The sequence below is a fragment of the Fomitiporia mediterranea genome, assembly GCF_000271605.1.
Source record: "Fomitiporia mediterranea MF3/22 unplaced genomic scaffold FOMMEscaffold_8, whole genome shotgun sequence".
Classification (NCBI taxonomy): Eukaryota; Fungi; Basidiomycota; class Agaricomycetes; order Hymenochaetales; family Hymenochaetaceae; genus Fomitiporia; species Fomitiporia mediterranea.
In genome coordinates, this window is record NW_006760393.1 from 2,531,391 (window position 1) to 2,546,922 (window position 15,532).

At 49.7% G+C, this 15,532-nt stretch overlaps 6 protein-coding genes across 6 annotated transcripts; 3 read left to right on the forward strand and 3 right to left on the reverse strand.

Annotated features, from left to right (window-relative positions):
* Window positions 1-24: 24 nt before the first annotated feature.
* Window positions 25-2,311, forward strand: FOMMEDRAFT_111403 (protein serine/threonine phosphatase 2C; the record flags this gene model as incomplete). Its single annotated transcript, XM_007268738.1, has 5 exons — window positions 25-866; window positions 945-1,128; window positions 1,203-1,331; window positions 1,510-1,675; window positions 1,811-2,311. Exons 1-5 carry the CDS (start codon window positions 107-109, stop codon window positions 2,309-2,311), a joined length of 1,740 nt encoding a protein of 579 aa, XP_007268800.1. The 5' UTR covers window positions 25-106.
* A 343-nt stretch (window positions 2,312-2,654) lies between these two features.
* On the reverse strand, window positions 2,655-5,685 carry FOMMEDRAFT_126513 (cysteine proteinase). Its single transcript, XM_007268739.1, has 6 exons — window positions 5,161-5,685; window positions 4,714-4,939; window positions 4,545-4,655; window positions 4,392-4,494; window positions 4,111-4,335; window positions 2,655-4,052 (listed from the first exon to the last, which is right to left on the reverse strand). Exons 1-6 carry the CDS (start codon window positions 5,575-5,577, stop codon window positions 2,807-2,809), a joined length of 2,328 nt encoding a protein of 775 aa, XP_007268801.1. The 5' UTR covers window positions 5,578-5,685; the 3' UTR covers window positions 2,655-2,806.
* Window positions 5,686-5,909: 224 nt separating this feature from the next.
* On the reverse strand, window positions 5,910-10,094 carry FOMMEDRAFT_126517 (LNS2-domain-containing protein). The gene is made up of 8 exons (XM_007268740.1): window positions 9,498-10,094; window positions 9,009-9,444; window positions 8,844-8,958; window positions 8,712-8,794; window positions 8,610-8,658; window positions 7,528-8,560; window positions 7,332-7,474; window positions 5,910-7,272 (listed from the first exon to the last, which is right to left on the reverse strand). The coding sequence occupies exons 1-8, from the start codon at window positions 9,951-9,953 to the stop codon at window positions 6,117-6,119; spliced, it is 3,471 nt and encodes a 1,156-aa protein (XP_007268802.1). The 5' UTR covers window positions 9,954-10,094; the 3' UTR covers window positions 5,910-6,116.
* Window positions 10,095-10,304: 210 nt separating this feature from the next.
* FOMMEDRAFT_111414 (uncharacterized protein) lies at window positions 10,305-12,148 on the reverse strand. Its single transcript, XM_007268741.1, has 6 exons — window positions 11,622-12,148; window positions 11,454-11,516; window positions 11,310-11,399; window positions 11,209-11,248; window positions 10,955-11,153; window positions 10,305-10,905 (listed from the first exon to the last, which is right to left on the reverse strand). Exons 1-6 carry the CDS (start codon window positions 12,077-12,079, stop codon window positions 10,568-10,570), a joined length of 1,188 nt encoding a protein of 395 aa, XP_007268803.1. The 5' UTR covers window positions 12,080-12,148; the 3' UTR covers window positions 10,305-10,567.
* A 328-nt stretch (window positions 12,149-12,476) lies between these two features.
* Window positions 12,477-14,293, forward strand: FOMMEDRAFT_21907 (uncharacterized protein). The gene is made up of 5 exons (XM_007268742.1): window positions 12,477-12,731; window positions 12,789-12,907; window positions 12,962-13,039; window positions 13,094-13,228; window positions 13,286-14,293. The coding sequence occupies exons 1-5, from the start codon at window positions 12,717-12,719 to the stop codon at window positions 14,022-14,024; spliced, it is 1,086 nt and encodes a 361-aa protein (XP_007268804.1). The 5' UTR covers window positions 12,477-12,716; the 3' UTR covers window positions 14,025-14,293.
* Window positions 14,294-14,640: 347 nt separating this feature from the next.
* Window positions 14,641-15,506, forward strand: FOMMEDRAFT_90004 (uncharacterized protein; the record flags this gene model as incomplete). The annotated part of the gene is made up of 3 exons (XM_007268743.1): window positions 14,641-14,814; window positions 14,891-15,004; window positions 15,069-15,506. 3 exons carry the CDS (start codon window positions 14,641-14,643, stop codon window positions 15,504-15,506), a joined length of 726 nt encoding a protein of 241 aa, XP_007268805.1.
* Between the last annotated feature and the right edge of the window lie 26 nt (window positions 15,507-15,532).

Here is a 15,532-nt window from a genome sequence, read left to right on the forward strand (position 1 = left end):
AGCCAAATGCATCCATGATTGTACGTACACCTTTGAATTGGCTGCTACTCAACGTCGCGTGCGTTCTCCCACCTCTCCCGTGCTGCATAACGCAGTCTCTCCCCCAATGCTGCGTCGTCCCTGGCGTACCGTCATCGCCTCTGCAGCTGTCCTTGGTTCCTCTTATTACCTCTACAATCGCACGAGGCGCCCATCAAGCGCGCCAGAGACCTTTGACGTGAGCATTCGCTCGAGCGTTGCCGGTCCAGACGGCAAGCGCGGTCTGACAACTCAGACGCTCCCACTTCTCCCAATGACAGACGTGGAAGCGCGAATTAAAGAATATGCAAACCTACGCGTCACCCCGCGTCATAGCAGACTGATTTGGAAGCACGCGACCGCGCAACTCGCGTCAAATAATCCTATTGAGGACGCACACGCTGAAGCAATCGTAGAACGCGACCAACAAGATGGTGATTACTTGTTCTTTGCTGTCATGGACGGTCATTCGGGGCCATATACCTCGCGCCTCCTCTCCAAGACTCTTATTCCTGCTGTTGCACTCCAGCTCCGCGAGCTTTCCGAATCACCAAGTTCATTCGACTCCAAAGCAGGTCGTACAAGCCTCTTCGACAGTATCCGTTCCCTCTTCAACTCCTCCACGCCTAAAGCTCCGGGCGCACACACCGTTCCTTTTGACGCCGACCCCAAATTCGTAGCTCTCGCAATTCAAACCGCATTTGCAATGGTCGACTCAGAAATCGCCAACGCGCCACTTCGCCTCATTCAACAGCACCTCAAAGAGATCGGCGCGAAGCCGAACGACCCTTTGCCCGATCTTTCACAGCATCCGATGGCGCTCGCTTCCATGGTGCCCGCTTTGTCCGGTACGTGTCTCATCCCTACCTGCATTCCCCCTATTTGTCTCTGTTCACTTAGACAATATGATTGATGAACGAATCAAGGCAGCTGTGCGATCCTTGCTCTGTTAGACACTGCACATCGTGACTTGTACGTCGCGTGTACCGGCGACTGCCGCGCTGTCGCTGGCGTCTGGGAGGAATCTCCCGACGGGTCCGGAAATGGTACTTGGCGAGTCGACGTGCTTAGTGATGATCAAACAGGTCGAAATCCCAGCGAGCTCAAACGGTATATTCCTGCCTGTTTAGCATTCCCCTGTGTCAGGTTAAGTGACGTGTACGATTTTTCTTATATTGAATTAGACTGCAGAGTGAACACCCGAAGGATGAAGCTATGACAGTCGTCCAGCGGGGCCGAATCCTTGGCGGGCTTGAGCCATCGCGCGCTTTTGGCGACTCGCGATACAAATGGCCGTTACATATTCAACAGATGTACGTTCCATTTTGATTCCCTTTGGTTCGCCTTTGTTCCTTTGTATCTTTTTCTCAGTTTAGCACTCCTATTCATTTCCCGATACTTCTCTCTTTACGCTAATTCGTCCTTACTATCCTAATTGGATTAAAATGACTCACCGTGAATTGAAACAACTGACACCTGTTCATTGTCTAGATTATCACGCGTATTCATGGAGGGGAACGACAAACCCGTCCGTCGTCCTCCACCAGCCTTCAAAACACCGCCATACGTTACTGCCCAGCCCGTCATCACGCATCGTAAACTCGATTTCCTTCCTTTGGCCGAACAACCACCTGCACCGTTCCCTTCTCCCTCTCCCGTCTCTTCCTCCCCCTCTCCTGGATCGCCTTCATCACCTTCATCAACCTCAGTGCCTTCTTCCCGCGTACTAGCCGCCCTCCCAGCCCTAGCAACAACCACAAAATCTGAGAAGGAGCAACCTCGTCGAGAAAAGGCAGCAACATCATCAAAACTCCGCTTCCTAATCCTCGCAACCGACGGCCTCTGGGACCAACTCTCCTCTCAAGACGCAGTCGCCCTCGTCGGCGCACACCTCTCCGGTCTCCGCATACCTTCCATCTCCCGCTCTTCCCTCCAACAATACGCTCCTACGAAATTAGGTGACTCGGTCGGCGTAGAAGGCAAAGACAAACTCGCCACCTCCTCAAATACGAATGGGAAGGAGGAAGGAGGACTGGACTGGACGTTCGTCGACTCCCACCCGGGCACACACCTCCTACGTAACGCCTTTGGCGGCGCCGACAAGGACAAATTACAGAGACTTGTGAGTCTCCCTGCGCCGATAAGTAGACGCTTTAGGGATGATGTGACTGTTACTGTTGTTTGGTGGGAGGATGGAAGGGCTATGGAAGCGAGGTTGGAGAATATTAGGCTAGCTGCTACTGGTGTTGCTGGTGTTGCTCCCTCTAAGGGTGCAGTACAGGCAAAGTTGTAGCTTTGAGTTTGGCGGGAATAGATCTGTGTGAAGGTAACACAAAGTAATAACAATAATCATTATAGTGATATTTCTGTCAAGAACCCAGGATGTTAGAGATGAAATGAAACATCTTCTGAGATTCAGCATTAAGTACGAATGTGATGTTGGTGTAATAATCATGCAATGACTTTACTAGATCCTATCATTGACAGAATAAATTCTATGAAGTGCCAAACATGGCTTCTTATTAGCTTCTACTATCGAATATTTAGTTCCTATTATCCTACAAACAACACCCCAAGAAGGGGCAAAGAAATACACTACCACATCGCTGCTACAGTACCAAAAGAGAAGGTCGAAAGAAACAGTCAAATGAATGATAACAAGAATAAAGAAAAACGAAGTGAAGAACGAAGGGGTTTCTTGTCATCAAAGATACCAGTCAGTAAGCACAGTACAGAACGAATGATCCTACAGCTGTCCAAACAACACCATTACAAAGTAGTACCACACTCAGAACAACATCTTCCGCCGCGACCCAAACTGCTTCTTATGCATCTTTCGCGGTCTCAGTTGCTCAAACTCATTACGATCCCGGTCCGAATTCAAATTACCTCCAATGCGTGACTTGCCGTATGGGTTTCCTGCACCCAGACCACCACCACCGAACGACCGTCTCGCCGCTGATGGACCCGTCGGGATAACAGACGAACGCCGCCCCGCCGTGATACTACTACTGCTTCTTCGCACACCATCATCATGGTCATCAGGAGATTTACGTTTCGCAGCAGAACCCGAGCCCCCGTAGAAGCTTGAAGCAGGTATCGTCTCAGTAGCAGGTGATGTTGTTGGTAAAGGTGACGTAGGCGGTGGACGACTGGGAGACGAAGCACCGCCCTCGATCCGATCACTACTAGCAATACTTCGTAGATCGCCATTGAGATCCTTCCGTAACACGGGACTTCGTGCCGATGTTGGAGATGAAGATGCCATGACAGGGGAGGTGCTGGCGCGTGGTGGCGCTCTTTCATTTATGTTATTGTTTCGAGTCATGTCGCTATTGAGCCTCTCGACAGGCTCGCCTCTTTCGTCGTCTTCTTCATCCTCATAATCTACAAGAGGCTTGAGCGGCCGCGATTCAGCACGTTGCACCTCCACCCTCTTCTCCTTCTCTCTCTCCAGAGCCTCGATCTTCCTTTGTAGTGTCTCCGAATGTGGATTACTCTTACGGGAAACGAGGTGTGGAGGGATGATGGGACCAATGAACGACCGAGATCCCGTTTTCTCCTTTTCGTCCTCGTCCATCTTATCTGCCTCATCGCTCAGCTCCTTGCGTTTCTTGGAAAGAGAAATGCCGTTCACAAATCCGCCTCCATGCACAGCAGCAGCGAGCGCCTCGCCCTTCTGGCGGATATAGAAGAGCATATACGCATTCTTCATATTAAGAGGTTCAGGTTTGTGAACCCTCTCGACCGAATCATCGTTCATCTCGTACCACTGTCCGTCTCCACCACGGACATGTGCGAAGTAATGACCTGAATTCGGCCCGCCACCCATGTGCGAAATGACGCCGTATAACTTGTATGTCGGCCCGTGTTGCCCTTCGCTCATTGCTGGTTGGAGGCTCAGAACCTCGTCATATCGTATGGGATGCTGTAGCTTTCGTCCCATTGGAGTGAAACGTTTTAGGTGTACCGTGAGCACCGCCGGAGCCTCGTGAATCGTAAACTGCTTCTCTGCGTTCACGGGTCGCTTGCATCTTTATAAAATAATCTAATAAGAACCCGCTTCTCGAAAGGAATAAGACACCAACGTACTTCTCGCACTTGTATTTGTCTGCTCCTTTGAGATAATCCTTAGCCGTGAACTTCTTCAAAGCTTCCTTTAGTCCGCTTATGTTGTATATGTCTATACTTAAGTCCAATATGCTGTCAAACGTATCGCTATTATAGCCGCACTGCTGGCAAGTTACTCGTGATCGTAACTGGCCGCCAAAGATCTTGTGCACCCAAGTTGTCTCTGCCAGTTTGTGATCTATTTTCCTGTAGACGGGATTTTGTAAACCCGATTTTGCATTTCAATCAATAAGATTACTTACGGTGGGTAACCAGCGAGACACGATTTTTGTAACGAGTCTATCGCGTATCGAAGGAATTCATGTGCATCTTCTTGTCGTCCCTTTCTTAAGTGCTTCGCAATAGCTTGATTGGAAATAAGCATAACCCATCAAAACGATGAAGGAGAGACATACAATTTAAATTACGCGTAATCGGTAGTGGTGTGAATGCTCTGCCCTTCTTGAAGCTGTCGCTTGATACCTCCTGCATAGCACAGCTCATGCAGAATCCAGATTTTACTCTGCCTAACAGAACGATGTCAAAATTACGCATAGTCAAAGTAAACAGAAAGAAAGTCCTTACATTCAGCTTTTGTATGGGCCATTAAGATTCGAAGTAGAGGCGGAGTATGGAGTAGACATTGTAATGCACTGTTCAAAAAGCAGGTGTTACCCTGGTTGAACAGGCCCGAGCCATGAACAATACCCGCTGGCCACGACAGGTCTATAGAACGTGTGTAAAGTGATTGTTGGACCTTCAGTTCGGACTGATATTTTTTCGTGGGCGTTGATTTTGCTGCTGTCTGCGACTGGGTAGAGACGTGGTTAGCTTGAGGTTCGTAAAGATGAAGAACGGCGGCTGCGGAAACGAGCGAATCGAAAGACAGTCGCATGGTACATGCCAATACCGATACATGTCAAGCACCTCAGGTGCGTAGACCATATATAAGGGAGCGATAACGCAGTGACCGTGCAGAAGAAAGGCACCAAGGAAACACATAGCAAAGATCAACGCGAGACTTCGACTCACCTCATTCAGTGCTTTCGGTGCAGCCTTCGGCGACGCATTAATAGGTTCATACCGGCCCTCCAAGCTCGCAGCATACGTGCCCGAAGACGATCCTTCAACGAATTCAACAGGAGGAGGGAGTAGACTATTAAAAGCAGCGAGATCTTTCGCGGGTTGTCGTGGAGCAGTCGCGTCTCCCCGGAACAGAGGCGTCACCAACGCGTCATATCGCCCAGTTTCTGAAGTCACATGCGTAGATGCCATCGCCTTTGAGGTGGGTTTCAAAGTTGGGGAAGCCACGGGCGACATGGGCTCGTCTACGGGCGCAGAGGTCGGACCAGCGGGTGTAGAGTACGTGGGCGATTGTGGTTTGTGGCCTGACTTGAACATGCCGTTCATAATGAGCGGCTGAGGCGAAGTCGCGACGAGCGTGGCCATTTTCGATGTATGGTTGTGCACAGGCCGAAGAGCAGAGTGGTCCACCACAGTAGTAGGGTGATTTTGAGTGGAGTTGGCGGAAGGAGGTACGTCCTTTCCTGAGTTGCTCCGTCTTGGTGTAGAAAAGGCAAGCGTGGCCTGTTTATTTGTAGCTCTTGTCCTGCGTGATGAGCAACCAGAGAAGACGCGCCTCACTGACGCAATGAAGGGAAGCAGCGTAGCGGGAGGAGAAAGGATGTAGGGGAGAGTCTAGTTAAGAGCACGTGTAGAGATCTCAAAGGCGGAGCCGCTTATTAGGTTTTTTCAAACGCGTGCCAACTCGTGAGAATTCATTGACTGATCTGCACCGCCCACTACAGAATCCCGATATTTATACATACACAAAGCAGAGCAGGGCAGTGTCAAATTGTATGTATGTATCTACATTTATACACGTACATGTCATTGCAGTTTACGAATGCGTATCTATGATAATGCAGAATGCGAATACGTCGAGCGTGAAAATCGTTAGTGAGGCTTCGGTATGCTAATTAAAAATGTTACAAGAAAGGAACACTCTCCATCTCCCCAGTCGCCAGAAGGTCGTCGTCAAAGCCCTCTTCAGCGGCTTCCTCCGGATCCTCAGTCTCTATTTCGTAATGTCGTCTCTTATCCTGTCCATCACCGCCTTCATGCTCATCGTAATTCTCGTCACCGTCATATCCTTGCTCATCTTCCTCCTCTTCATCAAACTCGAAGTCTGCTTGCGAGCCCGACAATGACCCAGGCATACTGTCCAAGCTCAGACGCTTGCGCGCGCGCCTCTCTCTACTTGTTTCTTCTCTATCCTCTACGGAGTGGCCCCATCCGCGTCCTCGTTCCCGTTCTGACCATGCGTTCTCGGCAAGCGTCTCTGTGCTTCGTGTATGCCGGTTGCTTAACCGTTCCAGAGAGTTCATCTCCCTCATTCCGCGATCTCCATCCTTTGAATTCCGGGTCGGTGAAGTCCCTGGCTGCTGGAATATCGAACTTGTACTTTGCCGCAGACTAAAGTTCCGAAGCCGCGTGAACGTCAACATAGACGCATCTGAACGGGCACTCAGAGCGGGTGACGAAGGCGGGGGCGTTAGAACAGGTAATGCGAATTCCTGTAGCGGAGACTTCCAGAAATTGTAATCCGTGTATTCAGGAGCCGTCTTTCGATGAATGGGTGGGAACATTTGGTCGACGAGGTCCGTCAGGTGGATATACGAAGACTTGTATCCAGCAACCTCAAGCAGTTCCATCTTCACTTCACCTGTTGAGTCAATTGTGAAGATCCGTTGACTCGGGATGTTCACACTTCGGTATGATAGGGCATCAGTAATGCGATTGCCAAATCCCGCGTAAAACGGATTCTTATCCTCGCCGAAAAGCCGCTGAATATCCCGTAGACAGGCCATCTTGAAAACCTCAGGCTTCTTCATGATCACCTCTCGATGAAAGGATGCCATAAGTCGGTCAGGACTCATGATGACTGGACCCTCGGGAAGCTGATAGTTATTCTGGTTGATACCTTTCAAATAGTATCGTGTCGAGTCCGCCTGGCCGATCGCACGGGAGGTCAGATACATGACCTTGTATCCGTTACGACAAATGTCAGTGTACAGCTTTGCCACGCCTATATGCGTCCAATCACGTCCAATCATGGTGAAGACATGACCCAATGCATCGGATCTTTAAGTGAAAGATGTGAGGACGACCAGCAGTGGACAAGCGGTTTGGTAAAGACATACTTCGTGATAGTTCCATCAATGTCGGATACAACAACCGAGTCTGTGGATTCCCATAGAAAGATGCTCGCAGTGCATGCAGCCGCACCGGAAGCAGACAGCGAGAACGTGATGGAATTCATCCCGGGCTTCAGCTCGAGTTGTTTCTGGCAAAATCAAGGTCAGAATTAAGTTATGAATGACGATAATTGCCTCCTACAAGTTGATCGGAAGTTAATCGTAATGTCTTCGCGAAACGCTTCTTTGGCTTTGATGGCTTTATCTCGTCGTTACTCCTCACATCCACGTCTCTTTTAGAGTCACCCATGGTAGGGAAAGGAATGGGTGCACTACTTGGCCCATCCGAGGTTGGAGGTGCCGAATTCGACGGGATGAACGGAGGACGCTTCCCGTCAACCTTCTCACTCTGACCAGCGCGTATTGCGATCGGCGTTGCATCTGCAGAGGAAGATTGCGGTTGTGGATCTGCTCTGCTGGATCTCCACCAACGTACCCAAGATGAAGATGATTTCTTCTGCGGTGCGTGTGCCTTCCCAGTCTCAATTTCTTGCTCATCGGAAGATGACAAAGGCTCCTCTTCTTCCAGCGCCCGTGCATTTACTGGTTTTGCAAGCGCTGCTTCCCGCCACTTGACGAGACAGTCCATCAGCACCGAACCATCCTGCCGTGTTACGTATTTATCGTTCCATCTGATTACAAGATTTCTGTCTTGTATCACCGCCGGGTACTTGATGAACCTGCGAAACGAAACTTGTCCATCTCGAAATAGTCGAGCATCGAGCAGCTCATCACCGCTGCCTCTGCCACCTACTGCAGCTAGTTCCTCCGAAATACTGAGCTCGAAGTCATATGTCCTCCCGCCAATTGATAGCAGGAATCGCCGACCGTTTGTCTCATCCGCACTGAGTTCAGCGCCTTCTCCATAGAAAGTTGGCTCGTCGGGCAGGGATGCATAGCCGGATACAGATGAAATATCAGTCGTCTTAGCGCGGATCGGAGAGGGCGGATGCGTAGCATCCATTTCGAGTGAAAGCTCGGGCGGGACGCTGACACTGCGCTGTGTTTCTAACGACTCGAGCAAAGCCGGCGAGAAGGTAGACTTCATGGGGGATGGCGTGGGGAAAGCGCCCCATTCCCAAGAATAAGCTGGAGGTGGTGAACCCTCTGATGTTCGGTCAGCATCTGGGGGTTCCGAGGACGCGCGGAAAGCAGGAAGGTTTGTGCGTCGATCACTATACACTAAGTCAACTCCAAATCCTAGTAAGACTATCGTATACTTACCCATCATGCTTTGTTATAGAATGGCGACGACCGCACGGACTAGGAGACCCTGAGTATATGGGTTAATTTACAAGAGATTCAAGACTTAGTGAAGCAACGTACTTGATGTATCAGGTGACTGAGTAGGTGTGGCCTGCGTAGATGGGTCACCGGATCTCGGCGTTGATCGTCCTCCATAAGAATCGCTTTTGCTCACTAAGTAATGATACAATAAGGGAAAGCGATAGGACTCACTAATCGTCCGTTTCTTCAGCAGTGGAGGGCGAACTATGCCTAGACGGTCGCTGACGAGTGCCCGGCGAAGGAGGCTCACTCTTTGAGTGATAACCAGCTGCATCAAGGACCATACCTAACAAATGATTAATCATTCATGCTATTTTTAGTAACAAAACGACTCACCATCCGAATACACGACCTCAGGTGGCTCGCCTTCGCCTTTCTTCACAGGTGGCAGCGCCTCATCTCCCTTATCACTGTCACCAAACCCGGGAATTCCCGTTCCTTCTCTTAGGTTGTTGAGGCTTTCGTACGCATGAGAAGCAGCGTACCTTGCTGCATCTGCGCGATCGTGCATACGCTGGCGTTCATCACGTTCCGCTTCAACCGCTGCTTTTACTACGGCCTTTCCGAGCCCTGCAGTCTTGCCAATGAGTCTTGAAGGAGTAAGGGAATTTTCATCGTCGCTTGTTCCGTGCTCATCTTCTGGTTTGGGGCCGTTTGGGGAGGGAGAAGGTGACTCAGGGGTTGCAGGAGGTCGTGAAAGAGTAAGGCCCGATGGACGAGTAGACTTTGCAGCACTTGGTGACGGAGAATCAAGATCTAATGGTTCTGGTTCCTTATAGCATATTGTCAGGTAGAGATTAGAACAAAACCTGAATATAAACGCACTCCTAGTTCTTTCTCCGACTCTGATGGTTGCACTTCCTTGCCTTGTCCACCTTCTTCCTTCGCACCGAATCTGCCTGCTTCAACATGAACATTAGATTGTCCAGGTCGCGTCGCCTCCAATATAGGACTTGTGATAAGATCCTCCGGAACATCATCGTCCGTCTCGAATACGAAGAACGCCTCGCCCGCGTCGCCGATCTTCATGTTGAACGGGATCTCGTGGCCGTTAACCATGACCTTGACCTTCTTGTCGACAGGTCGCAGAACTTGCCATTTGCCAAATCGGACATGGAATGGACTGCATACAAGTTCCTCGGTAGTGTTGCCCTCGACCCCATCTTGAGAAGGTACTTCGCGCCGCACGACGATGACGTCGATGGCGCCAGTCAGTGTGGACGGGTTGATGTCGCGGTAGTACTGCGAGGCGGCGCTAAGTGCTCCGCGCAGATAGTTCATAGTCCTTTCAAGTCGGAATGATCAGACTATCCGATATGTAGTCCGCTAAACGAGCCTTCCAGTGGGGATTGGGGTATGCGACTAGAGAAGACGTCGGATAGAGGGCTCGCCACGAATGCTGCCCGCCACTCTCTAGGCCAGTTGCGAGGAGTATATGTATGCAGATAAGAGAATGCGGGAGAGTTGTGGGTGGGCGTCCCGAGTCCCGGTGAACGACGAGCAAGAGCCGCGCACGTTCCGTTTATTCTGTATGACATTCGACATTCACGTGCATCTGCCAATCCGCGTACCCGCGTAAACCACGTTTAGTCATAATTTTAGAAAGTCAATCTATTCAATACAATACTAGCCAAAGAAATACAACGAAAAAGAAGAGTATCAGTACAGACAAATCTCGGCAAGGAAGCCACATATTCCAGAGTCCGAAAAGCCAAAGAGTAAATTGTCCAATTAACAGTACAAGAGATTTATGCGACTTATGCCATATCGGTCCGTGTTATCCAACAACGATTGGCGCACCCTGAGCCAGTGTCCCACGCAACATAGGTAAATCAGTTAGTTAATCAAGCACTTGTCCGATTAGCCAGAGCTCCGGGCTCGTGTTCAAAGTAATCCTACAATCCAAGTCCCTGCCCGTTGATCCGCTTCGTAATTCGCTGCGCAAGCCACGGGGCGATGGCGTCCAGGTCCGGCCATCCCATTGACACGTACTTGTTACGTCCCGGGCCAATTACCAGGTCAAGATCCTGCAACATAGGCCTTTCGCCAGTCCGCATCCGTGTCTCCTGCGTGCACAATTGTGCGCAAAGCAGGAGACTACCTACCCATAAGTTTCCTTTTTCTTCATCCAGTCCAGATCCAATCCATCGTTTATCCTCGCCTCCGGGTGTGAAAAACGGATAATTGGCATGTCCAGGACTCGGTTGAGGATGCGTTAAGGGTTCATAGTTAGCTATTACATGATCAGGTAATCAATCATTCCGCGGTCGATAAATGCATACCGTTTGACTTAGTGAAACTGAAGCGGCTGGAATGGAGGCTCGAGGTTTCACTAAGACTTGCTGTTTCGTCCGAGTCGTCCCTGTGTATACCTGGCGGGTGCAGGAGGATGCGTGCATTCTCGTTGATTGAGAATGGGCTCCTCGGCTTTGTCAACACGCCGAACGCAAGAATGCGCACATCAGCAAGCTCGACGACGAGCTGTCCATATTTCGCGTTAGTGACCACTGCTAAGCACAGCATTGAGCCACCTCACCCTTATATGTGTCTCCAAGTGAGCCAAATTGTTTTGTATTCTAGAATTTAAGCAAAATATTCAACGAGGAATTCTGAACAATAAGAGCAGCACGAGCGTACTTCATCTCGTTAAAGAGAAGCTGTGGATTAAAGTTTCGAGAAGAGGTCTCAAGAAGGTTCACCGATCCATTCCTATTGAGGACGATATACCTGCAAAGCACAGCAATCAGCAGGGTTATACGCCGCAATCATAATAGAACCCACTTGGTCCAAGCTTCGTCGGCGGTGCAGGTCGTCGTCGAACGATGCCACACACGGTAGAGAATCCTTCACAATTGGCAACGGAAAGATAGAGAAGCACCATCGACCAGAATAAACAACAATCACACGCGCGTCAACCTTGACGCCAGTTGCCGGGATTATGACACTTACTTTCGGTACGCCTCCCTCCAGCGACAGCCGTCTTTCTTCCACTTGTCCCAGCTGGGAAGGAACCGTCTACTGAAAGCCTCGGCATAGTCCGAGTCAAGTAGGTTGGGCAGCGTCACCTCAAACAATATGAAATCGGGTCGAGCAGAACTCAGAACGTCCAGCCAATTCGTCCGAGGAAAGGTGGAGCGTTCAGAAAGATGCGCCAAACAGGGCTCATAGTCGCCATCCCGCCGCCGAAGATTCCGCGCGATAGCTCGCTTCCAAGGGTTCAAAGTAGGGTCGCCAGCGATGCTACGGAGCCTCTTCGAAAGACAAGATACCGTAGCCAAAGATTCCAGATCAAGCTCGCTGAGAATCTCTGCGATCAGCTCCACAGGCAAGGACTCGAAGAGTGCATGTCTCTTTGCGCTTGAATCTTTACGGCGCTGCCGTTGGTTCCGAGCTTCCAAATGTGGCATTTCAGGATAACCTCCGTTGATAGAGAACAAGAAACGTTATTATTGTGGGGAGTTCATTTTCTTGATCCCAGCAACAGCAACAGAGTCTGAGAGACCGGAAACAAAGCGAGACAAAGGGAGACGGGAGTGTCAGGGAGAGGCTCAAAGATGGCATCACGTGATAAGAATCATTCCCGATCACCGATCAGGGTAAGCTAGCAACGGCAGTGTTCTTGTCTCCTGCTAAAACGTCGAATACAAAAAACAGGTCCACAAGAGCATATCTTGTTTTTGTCCACCTAACTCCATTCTCTTCACCATGTGTGCAGCAAGTTTCGTATATGAAGGCCTCCTTGTGGGCCTCGTGAGTCTTGCGCCTCGTTTCACGACCCACTTTCCGCTCGTCATTCCGCTTTCCGTTTCTTTCTCCCTATAGACTACTCAACAGCAAGACGCCTGGCGCGTCTTACTATATCTCGACTAATACCAGCTATCTATTCTTAAAGTATTGCTGCTTGAAGTGGTCTCCAGCCTTCTTGCGCTACAGTAATACGACTTCACGTCGAATCACGATCATTCAGCTGTCAACGCTCTGCTCTGGAAGCAGTTCAGTTACGCATTAGAAACATTAGACGCAGCATAATTGCCTTATTTGGCCATGAACTTTGCAATGGTGCGTAACACGGTACTCTCTATCGATAATTTATGCTTATCTCGATGTAATATTCAGCAGTTGACCGGAAAGGTTAAAACACGCCCCATGATTGCATGCCCGGAGTGCGGACGCGAGTTCCAGCGGAATCGCAAAGCCGATCTTCAGCGCCATATGCGCATTCACACAAACGAAAAGTGCGTCAAGTCCGTTTATTAGCACAGCATATGACTAACAAGTACTGCTGTTAGGCCCTTTGTCTGCCCATATCCAGACTGTGGCAAAGCCTTTAGGCAATCTTCAGCTTTGAAGAATCACTCAAATTACCAGTAAGTAATTTTCTTTGATAGGCTAGAAACGGTGAATGACGAGTTATATTTCAGCCAGAGGGATACTTCTTTCACGTGTGATCAGTGCAATATGAATTTCTTCGACAAGCCGACTTTCAATCGACATGTTCGTGAGAAGCACGAGCTCGAATATGTATTTGCTTGCTCTATTGTGGGTTGTGGAAAGCAGTTAGTTCAATTTCTTGGGTCTGCCCCAAGTACATTAGACTTACCACCGTGATTTAGTTTTAAACGAAAACCTGTATTCAAGCAGCATATGCAGGATAAGCATTCGATTGTCTACAACGACCAAGAGCTTCTCGCTCATCGTGTCTCCGCTGAACCTTACTTGAGGGCAGCTCACGGTTCAAAGGCTGCTTACCACTCAAATTTGTCCCCACTGCCGAGGCTTGCAGATGCTCTGCAGAGTGTACATATACATTCGGCTCAACCGCCCGCTGTGCAGATCAACAGCGGCGTATATTACTCGTCGAATCCGGCTGTATATGGATCTAATAATGCCGATGCCGTGCTGCTCAACGATCCATATTCGACAGCCAAGTCGGTACACGCGACGTATGCAACACCCACAAGCCACTACACCCAGACATTTGGCGACTACGCAACCCCATACGACTCTATGCCTACGAACTTTTGGATGCCTTCAGGAGGTCCAAATGACACCTACTTTGATGGACAAATTTTCGGAAACATGCAGCCAGCGGGTATTCCATCAGCGGCTCCAACAATCTCGCTCACACCCGCACCATCGCCACCACATGGATCTCCGAACCCGTCGTTCATGTTCTCCTCGAGTTCGTCTTCTGGGAATACGAACGGAGGAAGCATGGGCTCTTACAGCCCCCACTCGTCATATAGCCGCGCTTCGTCGGCATCTCCTATCAGCCCAGTAGCAAGTCCCGCAACTCAATCTCAACAACCTCAGTACACTTTACGCCCGTACATCGCACCTCCGTATTACTGACTTTCATACATGGACTTCATGACCCTTTGTACCATTTTTCTCACGAGACTTTTCCTTTTCTTACTGTATTTATTGTTTATTTGTTTTCATCTTTTATCACGGACTTCTTCACATCTCATCACCAAGGTTCGCTGGACCGTGCAAGCAGCTTACATTCCACTTAATTTTACACCTTGCCATGTCGCTGTACACTTTGTAACGCCAATATGCCCTCGCCTATGTCCTTATGCTGTCGTATGCCCCACTGTAGCTATTTATGCCAATCCATTTCAAAGACTTTACTGCTTTTGTCTGTCTGAACAAGGGCTGATTGAAATGATCGACGTTGCTGAACCTGGAACGCGCACGTGACGTGATGTGCTTCTGTGAAAGTTCGAAACACGCGCAGGGCGCGTTCATGGTGACTTCATCTGTCTCAGGCCTCAATTGCTAGGGTCCAGACTGCAGCCACACGCTTCAGAGCTGCCTATTCTGTTAAATCCCGCATCTTTACAGGCGACCGCCACCTCAAGTCCACTTTGATACTCACAGAAACCCGCAAAGTTCACTATAGCACCCTCGATTGCTACTCGACACGACAAACCTGCAGGTACTCGGTTGATTACGATCGCGTGCGATGGCGGTCGTTGTGCCAATACTACGGATTTTCTTGCTTTTTCTCAATGTTTTCGAGTCCTTCAAGACGCTCAAGCCTCCGCGACGTTCGCCTCGCACGGGTGAACAGACACCTCGAGCGATCTCGCAGCGAAAACGCGACATGAAAGGTTGTATGACCATCTGGCTTCTGTGGGTGAGTGGAAGCTATTTTCTGGCTGTACATGCCGTGTACTGACTATGAGTAAAAACTCGTGTGACTCATTGTACAGTGCTCGTGTGCCGTAGTAGAAGGCATTACGGACAGCACCGTCGGCATCGTTATGCCCTTTTACAACGAGATCAAGGCAATCATATACCTGTTTCAAATCATTACGCGTGCTAGGGTAAGCCTTATGTGCATCCCCTTGTAGTCGATTAAGTTTACTCATAAATTGACTTGGTATCCAGGGTGCGGAACCAATTTATTTGCACGTTATGCGTCCGCTTGTGAAGCCATATGTAGCCACGCTTGACTACGCCCTCGAGCATATTGCCATGATTGGCGACTTTGTCATATTGGTGGTCTCAATACCGTTTGGATTTGTTGCTAACTGGTGGAGACCAGCTGCTCCCACCTATTCAGAAACTCCGACCCCCGTGAGTGAAACTGAATCGAGTGAGCCTGCTGCGGATGCAACAGAGGTGCGACGCGAACGAGGTACCATCAGACAGGTATCTAATGGTAGTGTGGTGGGCACAAGGACACGCGGAGTCAGACAGGCTTCAGATAGCAGTACCGGGAGAAATGCTGCTGGTGGCCCGTCAAAAATTGGCAGGCCGAACGGTTTCCCGCACTCCCGTTCAGACACGACTTTTAACCAGGTATATATTTTGCAAGTTCATTAAAAAGCGCCTTATTTATGCTATCTATC